At 49.2% G+C, this 15,281-nt stretch overlaps 1 protein-coding gene and 1 long non-coding RNA gene across 4 annotated transcripts; one reads left to right on the top strand and one right to left on the bottom strand.

The window, feature by feature from the left end:
• Positions 1 to 257: 257 nt before the first annotated feature.
• LINGO4 (leucine rich repeat and Ig domain containing 4) lies at positions 258 to 6,780 on the top strand. Its single transcript, XM_037143679.2, has 2 exons — positions 258 to 1,957; positions 4,279 to 6,780. Exons 1-2 carry the CDS (start codon positions 1,893 to 1,895, stop codon positions 6,146 to 6,148), a joined length of 1,935 nt encoding a protein of 644 aa, XP_036999574.2. The 5' UTR covers positions 258 to 1,892; the 3' UTR covers positions 6,149 to 6,780.
• Positions 6,781 to 8,310: 1,530 nt separating this feature from the next.
• Positions 8,311 to 15,220, bottom strand: LOC119048131 (uncharacterized). 3 transcript variants are annotated; one of them, XR_005082267.2, is made up of 3 exons: positions 15,132 to 15,220; positions 9,780 to 9,903; positions 8,311 to 9,076 (listed from the first exon to the last, which is right to left on the bottom strand). It is a non-coding gene; the product is annotated as an uncharacterized LOC119048131 (long non-coding RNA). The 3 variants fall into 3 exon arrangements; XR_005082266.2 differs by lacking the exon at positions 15,132 to 15,220 and adding an exon at positions 14,789 to 15,117; XR_008392519.1 differs by lacking the exon at positions 15,132 to 15,220 and adding an exon at positions 13,860 to 14,147.
• Positions 15,221 to 15,281: the final 61 nt, after the last annotated feature.

Here is a 15,281-nt window from a genome sequence, read left to right on the forward strand (position 1 = left end):
TGAGCAAATGCTGCGACTGGTTTTCTGCCCACAGGCCTGCCTGGCAGTGGGCCAGAGGCAGAGGACAGGGATGGAGGAACAGCATCTCCAGCCTCAGCTTTGCTCTGTCCTCTTTCCCATGTCCCTCCCCGCAGCTTCTGGACGGGGGTGGGAAAGGACCGCTAGGAGGACCAAGGTGTCCTCAGGACAACAAGGGGATCCAGGACACCCTGAACGAATGGAACTCAACTCTGGGCTCAGAAGGCAAGGATAGGCCTTTGAAATACCTCACTGCATTTTCCTGCGGGCTTCAGCGGAGGCAGAAGCATCAAGCTCAGAGACTGGTGGCTGGAGCCCAGAAGGACCTGTAGACAACTTGAATCTGGATCTTTAGATTTCCTGCTTTTTTTCTTTCTCCCAGCTCAGCAAGGAAATGATTGGGCACCCTGCCTTTTTCCTGGGGTCGTAAAAAGAAAAACTGCATACATGGACAGTGAGGGGCTGGGGTTAATTTTTTTAATGGGACTTGGGTACAGGATAGGAGGCAAGGAAAGCCAGGAGCATCACAGACAGAGAGAGTTAGAACTCAAACTTCTTACGTGCACTTTAAAAATAGACATTAGAGGTTAGCACAAATCTGATCAGTGACGCACGTCCACATACAGGTGAAACACACACTCAACCTGCAACCACGCAGTTCTACAGACACACTTGATCTGACACACTCTCTGTCTTCCTTGAGGTAATGCATTGCTCAGGGGAGCTTCAGGAAGAGCGCCAATCCTGAGGGACCCCAGAACATTCCCATGGTGCCCCACCCACCAGCCTTAGACCTGGGGTGCTCCAAACTCTATCCCAGCCCAGCTGCCTCCTATCACAAGAAAATCCAAGAGAAGCAGAGTTGGTTGGACACTGATCAGTCGGAAGGCCAAGGACAGACCCCTGGAGGACTGCGTGGGCCCTGCTCTGCTTAAGGAGAAAGGAAGTAGATGCCGTTCTGCCACTCAGCTTCGGGAACCACCGACTCCTGGGGGAGGAGGCCCTCCTTTTGGCTTTAAAAAGAGCTGTGCAACCTCTGCTGGGGGACTAACAGCAGGTCCTGGGAGGGGGGTTGCCTGGCGGGGGAGGGATTATTAGTTGGGTAAACATAAACCCCAACTTGTGCCATTCTTTATAAAATAATTTTGAAGGCAAGAGGTGTGTGTGTCGGGGGAGCCTCCAATGAGATTACCTACACACTGCTCTGCAGTCTGGTTCCTGCGTGGGGACCCAGGTTTTCAGCCCGGCCACCCACCAGCGTTTGTAAGGACCCTAGCCCCCACTTCCATCATCCCTCCTGAAGCTTGGGAGCCGGTCCACAGGAGCCCCCACGGAAAGAGCCTCAAGTTAATCTCCACAGAGGGTGTTCCGGGCTGAGAACTTTCCCCACAAAGGATACCCACAGGGGACATTTACACTGAGAGGTTACACAGAATTACCTTGCCTCTGGGAGACTGAAAGACAACGCTTAGAAAGGTGCTTGGCCCCAGAGCTCCCCAGAAGGGAAGCAGGATATCCAAGAGACCCTTTGGAGCTGCCCAGCCGCTTCTACTGCCCACCCCCACCCCCACCCCTCACTCGCCGTTCTCTGGTGGTGCTCACTGCAGCCCTCCCTAGTTGCTTTATTTATTTATTTTGCACCAACAGGGTTGCTGCAGACTCATTCTCGCCTGGTTTAAAAAGAGAGAGAGGAAAAAAAAAAAAGGAGAAATGCTTTCTGGCTCTTTTTCTACCTCGGTCTTGGCAGCAGCGGATGCAGCACCAACAGAAGCAGCGGGCAGACAGGCGGACAGACGGGCAGGCAGGCAGACAGGCGGGCAGGGGGTCAGTGGGAGTGAGCTCCGGGGGCTGGCGTGAGCCAAGGTGCAGCTCGCATGGGACGGCCCCCAGCTCTGGACAGATGCAGCGCCCAACTTGATGCGGCTCCCCAGCTTCTCCGGTAAGTGCCCCCACCTCCCGTCCCAGCGCTGTAATTGCCCTTCTCCATAACATTCTCGGGGAAAAGGCCAGACCCGTGTGCCGGTCAAGGCTGGAGGATTGGTGGCCCCACCCCCACCCCGCCTCGGCCAACCACGGATCCTGGCCCCACAGGACTTTGATGAGAAAACTAAGATGTCCCAAGTGCCCCTGGGGGCACAGAGTCCAAGGAGACCTGTCTGTATCTCCCCAGTGTTCTCTCTACCTATGAGAAGGGTCTTCTGGCCCCTAAATCAGTATGGACAGTCCAGAAATCTTTCCTCCAAGAGCCCGCTCCCCACACAGGTCCCCAGCCTCAATCTTAAAGAGGATTTCCAGTGTCAAAAGTGTCTCTGGACTGCAACATGGAGACAAAAGAAGCATCCTATTCCTTTAGGGGATGGTGCCCCAGACCCCAGCCCATTTAAGGAGAGAGAGAGAAGTGATTCTGACACTTATTTCTTCCTGCAAAGCGGCCGGAAGCCAATCCTGTAGCCATGGAGATTGGCAAGGGAAGTTTGTGATTAAATTAGCCACCTTATATATAAAGTAAAGGGTTGGGCCCAGATCCCCTAGCCCCTGGCTCAGGAGGCTTTGGAAACTAAGAAGGAAGTGACAGCAGTGGGCAGGAGGGAAGCTGGGCTACATGCTTCACTGCACTTTTCTCGAATGCAGAGCAAATAGGATGAGCAGGAACTGCAGCAGTGGTGATAAAGGGATAGCTGTCAGGTGGACTTCCCAGAACAGGCATGGGGAGAATGAGGGAGGCTGGGGCATTTGTCTCCCCAGAGAACTCTTAGCATGCCATAGCTACCTGTCAGGTGGGGACAGGGACGAGAGGAGACTAACCAGCAGCCTTTGCCTGCCCCACGCCATTCTCTCTCAAGCCTCAGAGTAGCGCCCTACATCCCTCTGCCCTTTTGGCCTCTTTCCTCAGTTTCCCAGTTCCTATAGCATCTGAAGTACCACAGGAGAGTCACCACAGCAATCCTAGAGGAGGCACAGAGTGGGAGGGAAAGGAGAAAAAACACCATCTCTTCATCTGCCCTCCTGAGTTCCATGTGGGAGAAAAGGAGGCATGTAGCAGGAAGCCAAGCCTGTTAGGACCCAAAAAGCCTGAAAGCCCAGAGGTGACCAGGATCTGCAGCCAGAAAGAAACCTGGGCACCCTGCCTCCCTTTTGTCATCCCTGGCCAGTTGCACACCCTCCCCACCTTGGGGGTCCCTGTTGGCACTGAACAGGATGAGTCACGGGGCCTCACCACCTTTCTCCTCTATCACCTCAGTGTCCAGTGGTCGTTTAGTCATAGTCTTCCTGGATTTGTCCAGGCCCCTGGCGCCCAGAGATCTGCTTTAAGTGAACGGCTGTGCACACAGCCTGTGTCCAGAGATCTGCGGTGCCAGCTGAGGGCTGCCTTGCTCCCACACACCACATCCGGTCAGGCACTGTCTCTCTGAGCTTGTCTGTGCCTCCCTGGCTCACAGTTGGTCTCTTGTGTATTGCTCAGGCAGCCAGTGCCAAAAGGTGTAAGAGATTCCCTCACATTTACACACTGGACTCGAATCAAACAAAACACTGTGAAGGAGGGACATAAGAGAAGCGTAAGTCTGAGGACCCAGCAACAAAGGTCCAAACTTGAGCATCTCCTGGGTCCCTCACATACCTCAGCAGCATCTGGGGAACATCTGGGGAGCATCTGGGGAGACTGGATCTTGATAGTCCAGGGCCTCAGAATCTGGGCCAGGCTGGAGGAGGGCAGAGAGGCAGTAAGAGGAGACGGAGGGGCTGAGGCCTGCAGGGTTCCCACCCTTGGGCAACTGACTCACAGTAAGGCCTCTCTCCATTCAGGATCCAAGGCTATGATCCCACTGAGCCTTTGACAAAGCTACAGGTAGATAACAGGAGAGGAGAAGAGAGGGACGGAGCAGAACTTGGGGAGAATACATATCAGGGAGAAGGGACCTGAAGCACTTCTGGATCTCATAGACGTAGGGAAAAAAACCCATTGGCGGGAGACTCTAAGTTGCCTCCCACGGCCCCTCCTGGGCTTCCTGTCCCAGTCCCAGGCCTGTAAAACCTCCCCACAGAAATCAGGTTTGACTAGGGTTCTATGAGCGAGTAACACTTGACTTGCAGGCAGCTAGAGCCCATAGGAAGGAGACATTCCCACAAGGAAAAGCTGCTGGAGGCCCCAGGGAGGTACGTACCAGAATTCCTTCTGGTCTGTGCCCCACGTCCCAGCAGTGCTGAGATGGTTTCTCTCTCTCTCTCCCCCCTGCTCCCAACCTCCTCTGCTCTGAAGAGGCCCAGGGAAGTCTATGGTCACCATCACCTGAAGCCACTTTCCAAAAAGGTCCATGTCATCATCTGTTCCAGGAGTGAAGAGGGAATGGCTGCAGCCACAGTAGCTCCAAAGCAAGCCTGGCCCCCGTGGCCCCCTCTCCTTTTCTTGCTCCTGTTGCCTGGAGGGAGCAGTGGCAGCTGCCCTGCTGTATGTGACTGCACCTCCCAGCCCCGGGCAGTGCTCTGTGACCACCGGAGGCTGGAGGCCGTGCCTGGGGGACTCCCCGTGGACACTGAGCTCCTGGACCTGAGTGGGAACCACCTGTGGGCGCTTCAGCAGGGGATGCTCTCCCGCCTGGGCCTGCTCCAGGAACTGGACCTCAGTTACAACCAGCTTTCCACCCTGGAGCCAGGGGCCTTCCATGGCCTACGAAGCCTACTCACCCTAAGACTGCAGGGCAATCGGCTGCGAATCATGGGGCCAGGGGTCTTCTCAGGCCTGTCTTCCCTTACCTTGCTGGACCTCCGCCTTAACCAAATTGTCCTCTTCCTTGATGGAGCATTTGGGGAGCTGGGCAGCCTCCAGCAGTTAGAGGTTGGAGACAACCACCTGGTGTTTGTGGCTCCGGGGGCCTTTGCAGGGCTGGCCAAGCTGAACGCCCTCACCCTGGAGCGCTGCAACCTCAGCACAGTGCCCGGCCTGGCCCTGGCCCGGCTCCCCGAACTAGTGGCCCTAAGACTTCGAGAACTGGATATTGGGAGGTTGCCGGCGGGGGCGCTCCGGGGGCTGGGGCAGCTAAAAGAGCTGGAGATCCATCACTGGCCAGCTCTGGAGTCCCTGGAGCCCGGGAGCCTGGCTGGGCTCAATCTTAGCAGCCTGGCCATCACCCGCTGCAATCTGAGCTCCGTGCCCTTCCAGGCACTGCGCCACCTGAGCTTCCTCAGGGTCCTGGATCTATCTCAGAACCCCATCTCAGCCATCCCAGCCCGAAGGCTCAGTCCCCTGGTGCGACTCCAGGAGCTTCGACTCTCCGGGGCCTGCCTCACCTCCATCGCTGCCCATGCCTTCCATGGCTTGACTGCCTTCCACCTCCTGGATGTGGCAGACAATGCCCTTCAGACACTGGAGGAAACGGCGTTCCCTTCTCCAGATAAACTGGTCACCCTGAGGCTGTCTGGCAACCCCCTGACCTGTGACTGCCGCCTCCTGTGGCTGCTCCGGCTACGCCGCCGCCTGGACTTTGGCACATCCCCCCCTGCCTGTGCTGGCCCTCAGCATGTCCGGGGGAAGAGCCTGAGGGACTTCTCAGACATCCTACCTCCAGGGCACTTCGCTTGCCAACCAGCCCTGATCCAAAAGTCTGGGCCACGATGGGTCATAGCAGAGGAGGGGGGACGTGCTGTTTTCTCCTGCTCTGGGGATGGGGACCCCGCCCCCACTGTCTCTTGGATGAGGCCTCCAAGGGCTTGGTTGGGAAGGGCTGGGCGAGTAAGGGTGCTAGAGGATGGGACGCTGGAGATCCGCTCCGTGCAGCTACGGGATAGAGGGGCCTATATCTGTGTGGTCAGCAATGTTGCTGGGAATGACTCCCTGAGGGCCTGGCTAGAAGTAATCCAAGTTGAGGCACCAAATGGCACTCGCTTTGACCACAACATTACCACACCGGGGGTCCCGGGGCCTTTCTTCCTAGACAGCAGAGGTGTAGCTATGGTGCTGGCGGTTGGCTTCCTCCCCTTCCTTACCTCTGTGACTCTCTGCTTTGGCCTCATTGCCCTGTGGAGCAAGGGCAAAGGACGGGTCAAGCATCATGTGACCTTTGATTTTGTGGCACCTCGGCCCTCTGGGGATAAGAACTCTGGGGGTAACCGGGTCACTGCCAAGCTCTTCTGACCTTAACTTTCATGCTGGGGACCCGGCCAAACCAGCTTCAGATAGCAAAAGGGAAGGGAAACAAGGCCACGTGGACCAGAACCCCATCCCAAGCAGCACAGGCCTCCCACAATCCTGCCTGCACCGTTAGCACAGCCATGATGCCTCCTAATAGAGAGTCTGCCTCATGCTTTTGCAGTCTGAGGATAGCAGTGTCACCCCTTCCCAGAGGACCCCAGGGAGCTGGAGATATACACCTTATAGTCAGCCCAGCCTTGCCCACCATGCACAAAGCAGGAAACATAACCAAGACTCCAGCCTGCTAGTCTAACCATCAGCCTTCCCTTACACACACTTATACTCTTTTATAACCAATACCAACTGCCAACCACAGCTTCAAGATTATTTCAGAGCAAAGTGTCAGTTGCTTCTTAGAATCTTTGCTCCTCAATCAGGTACTGTCCCTCTCTTTCTGCTTTGTTCCCTTCTCCAGGCACAAGGAACCAGGATTGAGGACCTCAGGCTAAGGAGAGGAGGGTACAGTGTGGGATGGGGAAGACAGATGACACACTTGGTACTGTGTCCGCATAAGCCTCCACCACTTGCCTCTGTCACACCATTAAACCTGCTGCCCAAAGGCTATGACTGTAGCAGCCCAAACTACATGTGATTTCTGGAGTTTTCTTTACTTCAGACTTTGTGTGCCCCTTATTGCTGTCAGATCAACCCCCTCCTGCCCATTCTTCCTGCCCATTGAGCGTGTATCCCAATAGCCTTGTCTGCATCTAATATAAACAGGGGTTTGTGCAAAAGTTGACCAGCCAGGCCTGGAGAGAACGGCACTCCTAGCCCACTTCAGTTTCCACCCCTTCCCCATACTCTCTGTCTCTAGGGTTGGAGGAGCAGTACTCCATGTCCCAAGGGATTCCTCTGTGGAAATTCCAACCCAGGACACCCAGCTCCATCCCTCCTCTCTCATTCTTGTTGGGATCTGCCTATCATTACTGTGTCTCAGATCCCCACTGCCCTTGAGGGAAGGCAAGAGGGGAACTGTTAGAAAATGACTAACAAAAGCAAGAATCTGCCCTTGTCAAAGGAGAGAGACCCAGAGCACAGCAGGACTGGGCTTGCAGGAACAGGGGAGGAGGGGCACAGAGCGCTTTAGTGAAAATGAGAAGAGGCAGCAGCGGGAATGCCTCCTAGTTCACTTCCACTACCCTTCCCCCAGCTCCCTTGTTTAATGCAGCCCCAGCGGGAAGCCCTCTCTGGAGAGAGGTCACTGTCTGATGGACTGCCTCTGGTGCAAAGGCAGGTAGGAAGAAGAGACGCTGACTGCCTCGGAGTGTGCTTCAAATAGAGGGCAAAGCAGAGCCAGAAAAAGTAGAGATGCTGAGAGCTCAAGGGAGAGCAGCCTCGACATCATCAGAAGGGGAGGAGTGAAAGGAAAGGAAAGGAGCAGGGAGGAGGGGTGGAGAAGTGGAGGCCACACAGCCCTGGAGGGCTTCTCTGCATTGTCCACCCTTGAAAGCCCCCACCCAACCTTAACCAACAATCTGCAATCATTATGACCTCCTAGCTAACTCCTGCTGCAGTGGTTTTGGTTCGGAAAGATCATTCATTACTGTTCCCAACAAGTGGGAGGAGCCAGCACCAGGAGGACACAGCTGGACTTCACCACCAGGCTAGCTTCTCAGCTGGAGAATCAATAATCTTGAGAAATGGGTGTCCCTGAGCCTCCAACCCTACCCCCACCATGCACTCACAATTCTCCTTGTATCCCAACCCTCTCCAGTTTATGAGACACCAGAAAGGCTTCCCTGGTGGGCGCAGCCCTCTCCCTCCTCTCCGGATTCTCCACCAGCAGTTCATTAGGTTGGAACTTGGGGGGTGCTCGTGTTTCTCACTCTAGCTGTCTACTCTGCCTGCAATGCAGAAAAGAACGGGAGCCGCACTGCTGCTCAGAGAAATCTCTGGGAAGCCCCCTGAGGCGGCGGGAACAGATGACACAGATGGTGTTTCTGGAGCGGGAGATGCTGCAGCCCAAGTCCCAGAGTCTCCAGGGCAGCGCTGCCCAATAGAAATAGAATGCAAGTTCGAACATCCTAATATCACATTAAAAAAGCAAAAAGAAACAGATACAATTAATTTTAATACTATATATTTTATTTAATTTAACCCAATGTACCCAGGCTATTGTCATTTCAACATAGCAATATAAAAATTAGTAATGAAATATTTTACACGGTTTTGTCATATTAGGCCTTTGAAATCCACTGTATATTTTACACTCACAGCACATTCCAATTTGCTCACTACATTTTCACCAGAAATATCGTTTTGGTATTTAGGTTTCATAAAATTCACTGTTGAAAAAGTTGACTCACACATCCAAGCTTTTGAAACATATTAAAAGTTTTCCAATAACTAAATCAAGGATTGTTTTTCAGATTTAGATGGAACTATAATGAAATAAATTTTAAAAGTCCACTCCTCAGTTGCACTAGCCATCTTTCAAGAGCTCAACAGCCACATGTGGCCAGTGGCTACTGTATTGGACAGCGCAGCTCCAGACACCACAACTCTGGGCACAGATGAGGACTCCTTGGTGGAGATGGCAAAATATCGCTTGAGAAACCCGTTCGAGCTGGGGGAAGGGCCTGTGAGGTCACGCCCCACTGCCGCCCCTCGCTCTCCTCACACAGCTGCTCCAGGGACGGTTAGTGAAGCCACGTTACTCTGATGAGCACTTCCGCAGCCTGCACAGTCAGCAAGCCGGTCCTCACGGCACCCGTCTGAGAAGGATGCCCTTGGTTTGGGTGCAATCATCCAGGCTGGTGTGTGGGTATCAAGTGTGTGAATGCAACCAGGGACATGTGCAGCTGTGTGCATGCGTGTGCACACGCAAGGATGTTATGTCTGCATCATTTGGGACAATCCAGTAAAGCTCTCCTGGGGGTGAGACAGAGGTGGAGAAAGGAGAAAAATAACATTTATTGAGGGCCTATTCTATGTCAGTGGCTCTATCTTTGTTTTCTTATTTAATCCTCACATCAACCCCATAAAATAGGGCATCTTAGCTGATAGAACTAAGAGTCAAATAAAGTAAGTAAATGCTGGAGTATATAGGGCTAGTTAGTAAGGGAGCTGTATTTGAACTCAGGGCTGACTCAAAAGTCACATGCCTCCACCATTCTGCTCTACTGTTCTAGTCACTGCATATTCTTATAACCCCTCTCCCATAGCCTCTCAGGTACAGGACCCGGGGAGCAAGGTGAAATCCAGGGGTCACCTTCTACCCCACTGTCTCAGAACAACTTTTTTAGGGAAACGGACCAGTTGTTAATCCTCACCTTCCTTTAGTAACTCTAATGCAACTGAGTTACTTCAAGAAGCTGAGGGTTGGTTGGTTTTTAGTCTTTCTCAGTCTTCTCACCCAATGCCCTTGCTGCCTCTGTCCCAGGGACCAGAAGAACGCAGCAAAAATTCCAGGGATCAGATGGACTGAACTGAAATGCCTGGCTGCCGGCAACAGAAGCTCTCATAATTAAAAAGAGGTTTCAGTCCTGGCTGCTGTGGCTCAGCTGATTGGAACAGTGGCTCAATGACCTGTAACCAAAAGGTTGCAAGTTCGATTCCCGGTAGGGGCACATACCTAGGTTGCAGGTTAGATCCCTGGTCCAAGGGGTTGGATCCCTGGTCCAGGCACAGATCCCCAGTCTGGGCGTGTGTGGGAGGCAACAAGCGATGTTTCCCTTCCTCTTTCCTTTCCTCTCTTGCTAAAAAGCAATGAAAAGAAAATGTTCTCAGGTGAGGATTAAAAACAAAAGCTAAAAACCCAAAACCCCAGAGGTTTCAGATTTCCTAGGTCCCTTTCTGGGTTCTAACCTCAACAACCTCTTAGGTTACTGAGAGGCTGCTCAGGAATTGCTCACATGGTGGAACAACCTGTGAACTCTGTCAGATTTGAGGATTTGACTCTGTCCACCTTCTGCCTACCTCTGCTGGACCAAACCTTCCTGAGGTCACTCCATCCACCCTCCATCTACCCTCCCCTTCCATTTCAGATATGGTGTCCCCTAAGCTGAGAAGTTTGGACCCAAGATACTCTGGCAGCATTTCGCACTTCCCGTGACGATCCCTGACACGTTTTTGTTTCTCAATTTCCTTTGCTGTGCTGGGTCCCTGATTCAAGGGGTGAGAAGCCTGCAAGGCAATGACTGTCAGCTTATTTTGAATCAGGGACCCCTCTGAGAATATCTGGTACAAGCTATGAACAAAAACATTTATACATCGTCCACTGTCACCCTGAAGCCATCAAAGGTTCCACAGAATGCAGGTAAAGAACCCCTGCTGTGAGAAGCCTCAGGGAGCAGAAAAGCTGAGGGCTTAGGCTGCCTGTCTCCCCAGAGTCCATCCGAGGCAAGGAGAAAAGGTTGGGAAGGACTACAGTGTGTAGAGAACGGCACAGGTAAGAACAGATGGTAGGATGGACCCTGTAAGAAAACACTGTTACCTCCACCTTCTCCCTTCTCTGTCCCCCTTTTCCCACCAGCACCCATCTTGCAGAGAGAGGCAGGCAACTTTGGGTGGGACTTTTGCTCTAAGAAGTGAGTGTGGCCCTGGCTGGTGTGGTTCAGTTGGTGGGAGCATCATCCAGTAACTGGAAGGTGCAGGTTTGATTCCCGGTCAGGGCACATACCCAGATTGAGGGTTTGGTCCCTGGTCCTAGCAACAAATCAGTGCTTCTCTCTCTCCCTTCCTCTCTGTAAAAAAGCAAGGGAAAAATGTCCACAGATGAGGATTTATTTTAAAAAAGTGACTGGTGGTGATTCAGGCTGGAGAGCACTGAGATCAGGGACTGCTGAGTCCTGGTCCTCCAGGACCAGGGGAATTAAGGGGAATTAAGTAGGAAGGCAGCTGGACGGTGGTGGCTGGAAAGGCTGAGGCGAGTGTCTCTCTCCTAGGACACCTGCCACAATCCATCAATCTGATCTGAAGACTGAAGAGTGGTGCCAGTATAATTTCTGATACCACGGCCCATGCTCCCAGTTGCTGGTTTCTGGTGAAGAGCCTTGAGTAAATGGGGAGAAAAGGGTGACGCCTATAATGGGCAAAGGAAGTGTTCTGTTTTCCAAAAACTCAGACACCTGAATATCACTTGAACAGATTGTTTGTATTTTGTCCAGGAAGGGAACTCTGATCAGTCAAGGCTCTGGAACCAGGCTACTGTGTTTGAGAACCCCTCACTGCCCCACCCTCTAGCTAAAGTCTACTTTCACAGTCTGGCTTGTTGAGTGGAAACACCTGCCCGTGGAACTCTAGGAAACCCAGACTTTCTTGACTAGTTCCACCTACTGCCTCCTGCATTCTGTTCAAAAAACCCTTCAAGGAAAGAGAATGGACTCTTTGAAACTGGAGATGAAAATTAAAAAATTATAAGTCACCCAACGCCAGCTTTTCATAGTTCAACCTTTCAATCCTGATTTGAGCTCTTAGAGGGGGAATTAGATGACAAATCCCAAATACACAGAGACTGAAAGTTTGGAATCATCTCACCTAAACTTATCCCTTCTACTCCTCAACCTCCCTATGCAACCAATTACTTGAAGTTAACCTTCCTTAAAATTCTCAGGAAAACTAATTATACCTGCTTTACACTTCTCTGATTAAGAAATTCCTCCTGTGGTTTAATTATTAATTTTTTAAAAGATTTTATTTATTTATTTTTACAGAGGAAGGGAAGGAGAGAAGGAGAGAAACATCAATGTATGGTTGCCTCCTGTGCGTCCCCTGCTGGGAACTGGCCTACAACCCAGGCATGTTCCCTGACTGGGAATCGAACTGTGATTGTGTGGTTCGCAGGCCTGCATTCAATCCACTGAGCTACACCAGCCAGGGCCTAATTTTTAATTTTTAATCCCTCATTTTGGACTTCCATTTCATTTCCTCTTTTCTTCCTACTGCCTCCCATTGGAGCTGAAAGATGATGGGCCCATAGCGTAGGTCTGTACTTTTCATAGCAACAGTGGACATTCTTCCTTGGGTCTGAAGTAGTCTTTTACTTTTTAAAAGATAAAAACAGCTATAGCAATTACGGCACTCAAGAACCTAGGAATAATCTAAGAAATATGTAAATTCTATATGACAAAGATGTTAAGACACTGATGATGGGACATCATCAATGTCTTAAATATGTATATAGGAACATTCTGCACAGTAATTCTCCCTTAGGTAATCTAAAAATATGTGTTCCCATCAAAATAGCATTAACAGTACACTGAAAAGTAAATTGTGCTATATTCCCACAATATACTACTACAGAGTAAGAAGAATGAATGAAACTACACACAATATGGCTGAATCTCACACAAATAATGTTGCACAAAAGAAGCCAGACACAATGAGTACATACTATAGGATTCTCTTCCTATACAAAAACAAAAACAAGAAGAACTGGTTTCTGCTATTAGGGTCAGTAGAGTGGCTATCTTTAAGGGGAATAATAGTAACTGGGAAGGGACACAAGGGTGACTTCAAGCATGCTGTAATGTTTTGTTTCTTAATCTGGACATTGGTTACACGAATGTATTCCATTTTTGAAAATTCATCAAGGTGTACAGTTTTTATTTGTGCACTTTTCTATATGTATATTGTGTATCAATTTTTAAATTATGGTAAACAATACATAATGTACATCAATTTTTAAAAACAGTAAGAAACAGTGGAACCTTGGTTCTTAAACTTAATTTGTTCTACAAAACTGTTCAAGAAGTTATTTGTTCTGCTAGGATAGGAGTAAAAGACAGAAAAACTGTACTTGAACAACAATTTAAAAAAGAGAAGTTATTTGTTCAAAAACTGAATCTCCTTTGTTGCCTGACAGACACATGAGTGATTGATTATACAGGTATCATCATGAAAGGGTTTTTGGGTAGAGAATTGATTTTTTTTTGTGTGTGAACAACTTGGTTGAGAACAGAATTGGTCAAGAATAAAATTGTTCAAGAATCCAGATGTTGGAGAACCAAGGTTTTACTGTGATAGAATATGAATGAAGAGATCAATGGACATGAAAAACTCCAAAATAGACCAAAATACATATGGCTGTTTGAGTTTTATAAAGATAGCATTCAAAAACAAGGGAGGAAGTATGGGTTATTCAATAAGCAGGGTCAAGTAAAACAAATGAAATAAAGTTAGATTTTCCTATCTTCCTCCAAAATAAATTCTAGGTGAATTCAATATTAAGATATATAAAAAGACACTATGAAAGTATTTATGAAAAAATAGGATAATTTAAAAATAATCTTAGGTAATAGGAGGCTTTTCCAAATATGATATGAAACCCAGAAGTTATCAAAGAAAATAATGAGAAATTCAACTATAATATAAATAAAAAATATTTGCATAGCAAAAAAGTCACCATAAACAAAGTAAAAACACATAGGACATACTGGGAAAAGAAAACTATACAACTTATACAAAGATAAAATATTAACATATGAACAAATTATATGAACAGATATACAAAAAATAAAATACAATTGCCACTTAAACATATTAAAAGATGCTCAACCTTATAAGAGAAATTAAAATTACAATGAGATACCATTTACACTATCAGACTGTCAAAAATCAAAAGTTTGATAACACAATGTATAAGCATGTTGATGGGAGAGAACATTAGTAAAAATTCCGTGGAAAGCAATTTGACAATACCATCTACACTTACCAAAATCCTTTAAAACACTGCTGGTGGAATGAAATGAGAACCATCTTCATGGAAGGAGGGAATTGGCAAAATTGCATGTATTCAGATGAAAAAAAAACACACAATGCTCTGACCTAGCATTTGCAGTTCTAAGTATTTATTATACGGATATGCAAAAGCCAAATGAAATATACTTGGGTATCAATATAATCGTAACGCGTGGTTAAATATATCAGTATATCCCTCAGGCTTACTATGAAACTTACTATGAGGCAGATACATCTGTACTGCTATGGAAAGACATCTAAACTATATAAAAAGGAAACTGTAAAATAGCTTATTATCAACTAGGTAAAAATACATATGCATGTTAACTATAGAATATCTTGTGAAAAGTCACCAAAATTTGATAATGTTGGTTGCTTCTGAGGGAAATAAGACATTCACTGTAATATTTCCTTTTGAATTTTGTAGAATGTGCATGTGTTTCTTCTTCAAAACATACATATTTTAAATTAATACAAAACAAAAAACTGACTACCAAATGCCTCTCTCTACCTAGCTGACTAAAGATACAATCTTCTTGTGTCTTTCATTCAACGTTCATTCAACGTTCACTGAGTATCGCGCGCCAGAAATTGTGATAGAAGCTGGTGGGAGCGCCCTACCCCTGGTCCCACGCTGAGCCCTTAGTGCTGGGCCCGGCATGGGGGGCCGGGGAAGGGGCTCGTGCCGCCCGCTGTGCTACCCGCTGCGCAGAGGCCGAGACCAGGCCCAACCGTCCCTAACGTTCCCGGACAAACGGCGGCTGCAATGCACTCTTCCGAAGCAAACCGTCTCTTTCAGAAAACCACCCGCTTTCTCGTCCCCTACAGAAACGGACCCCTGCGCCTGTCGCCTGACCCGTTTCCCTCAATCCCCAGGAAAGGGCAGACCCGCAGCTCCCTTACCACTCAGAACTCGGATCCTTCATCTTTCCTGTTGTCACCGCCCTCATCGTATTCCTTCACAGCGCGCCCTGGCTCTCTGCTGCGCAACAACTTTCCCTTGACATTCTCTTCATCTCTATGAAACCTATTTTTATGTACAAACCCCTGCACCCGGCCCCCCAAAAAGTTTTCATGTCACCTGATCCCCTGTCGTGGTACGGGGACTGATCGAGGAAAAAGATAGCAAACAACTAACGGAGCACGGCCCATCACATTTTTTTTCCCAACGGTCGCTGGGTTGTGGGGTGACCCTGGCTTTGTACAAAGTTTGATACTCATGACTGGTTCAATCCCTATCTCGCACCTTGATCCCAACCACCGAAGCGCAGGTTTTGCACCAAAGGCTTAAGAGAGGGAAGCCTCTACGGTAATTGGCTGAGAGGGAGGATTCCGTGAAATCTCTAATTGGCTGTTTAATTCTCAGCAGGTGCACTCTTCAATTAACACAGTCTGC

This window comes from Artibeus jamaicensis, unplaced genomic scaffold (genome assembly GCF_021234435.1).
Source record: "Artibeus jamaicensis isolate MK-2021 breed Jamaican fruit bat unplaced genomic scaffold, CSHL_Jam_final contig_1715, whole genome shotgun sequence".
NCBI classification, from domain to species: domain Eukaryota; kingdom Metazoa; phylum Chordata; class Mammalia; order Chiroptera; family Phyllostomidae; genus Artibeus; species Artibeus jamaicensis.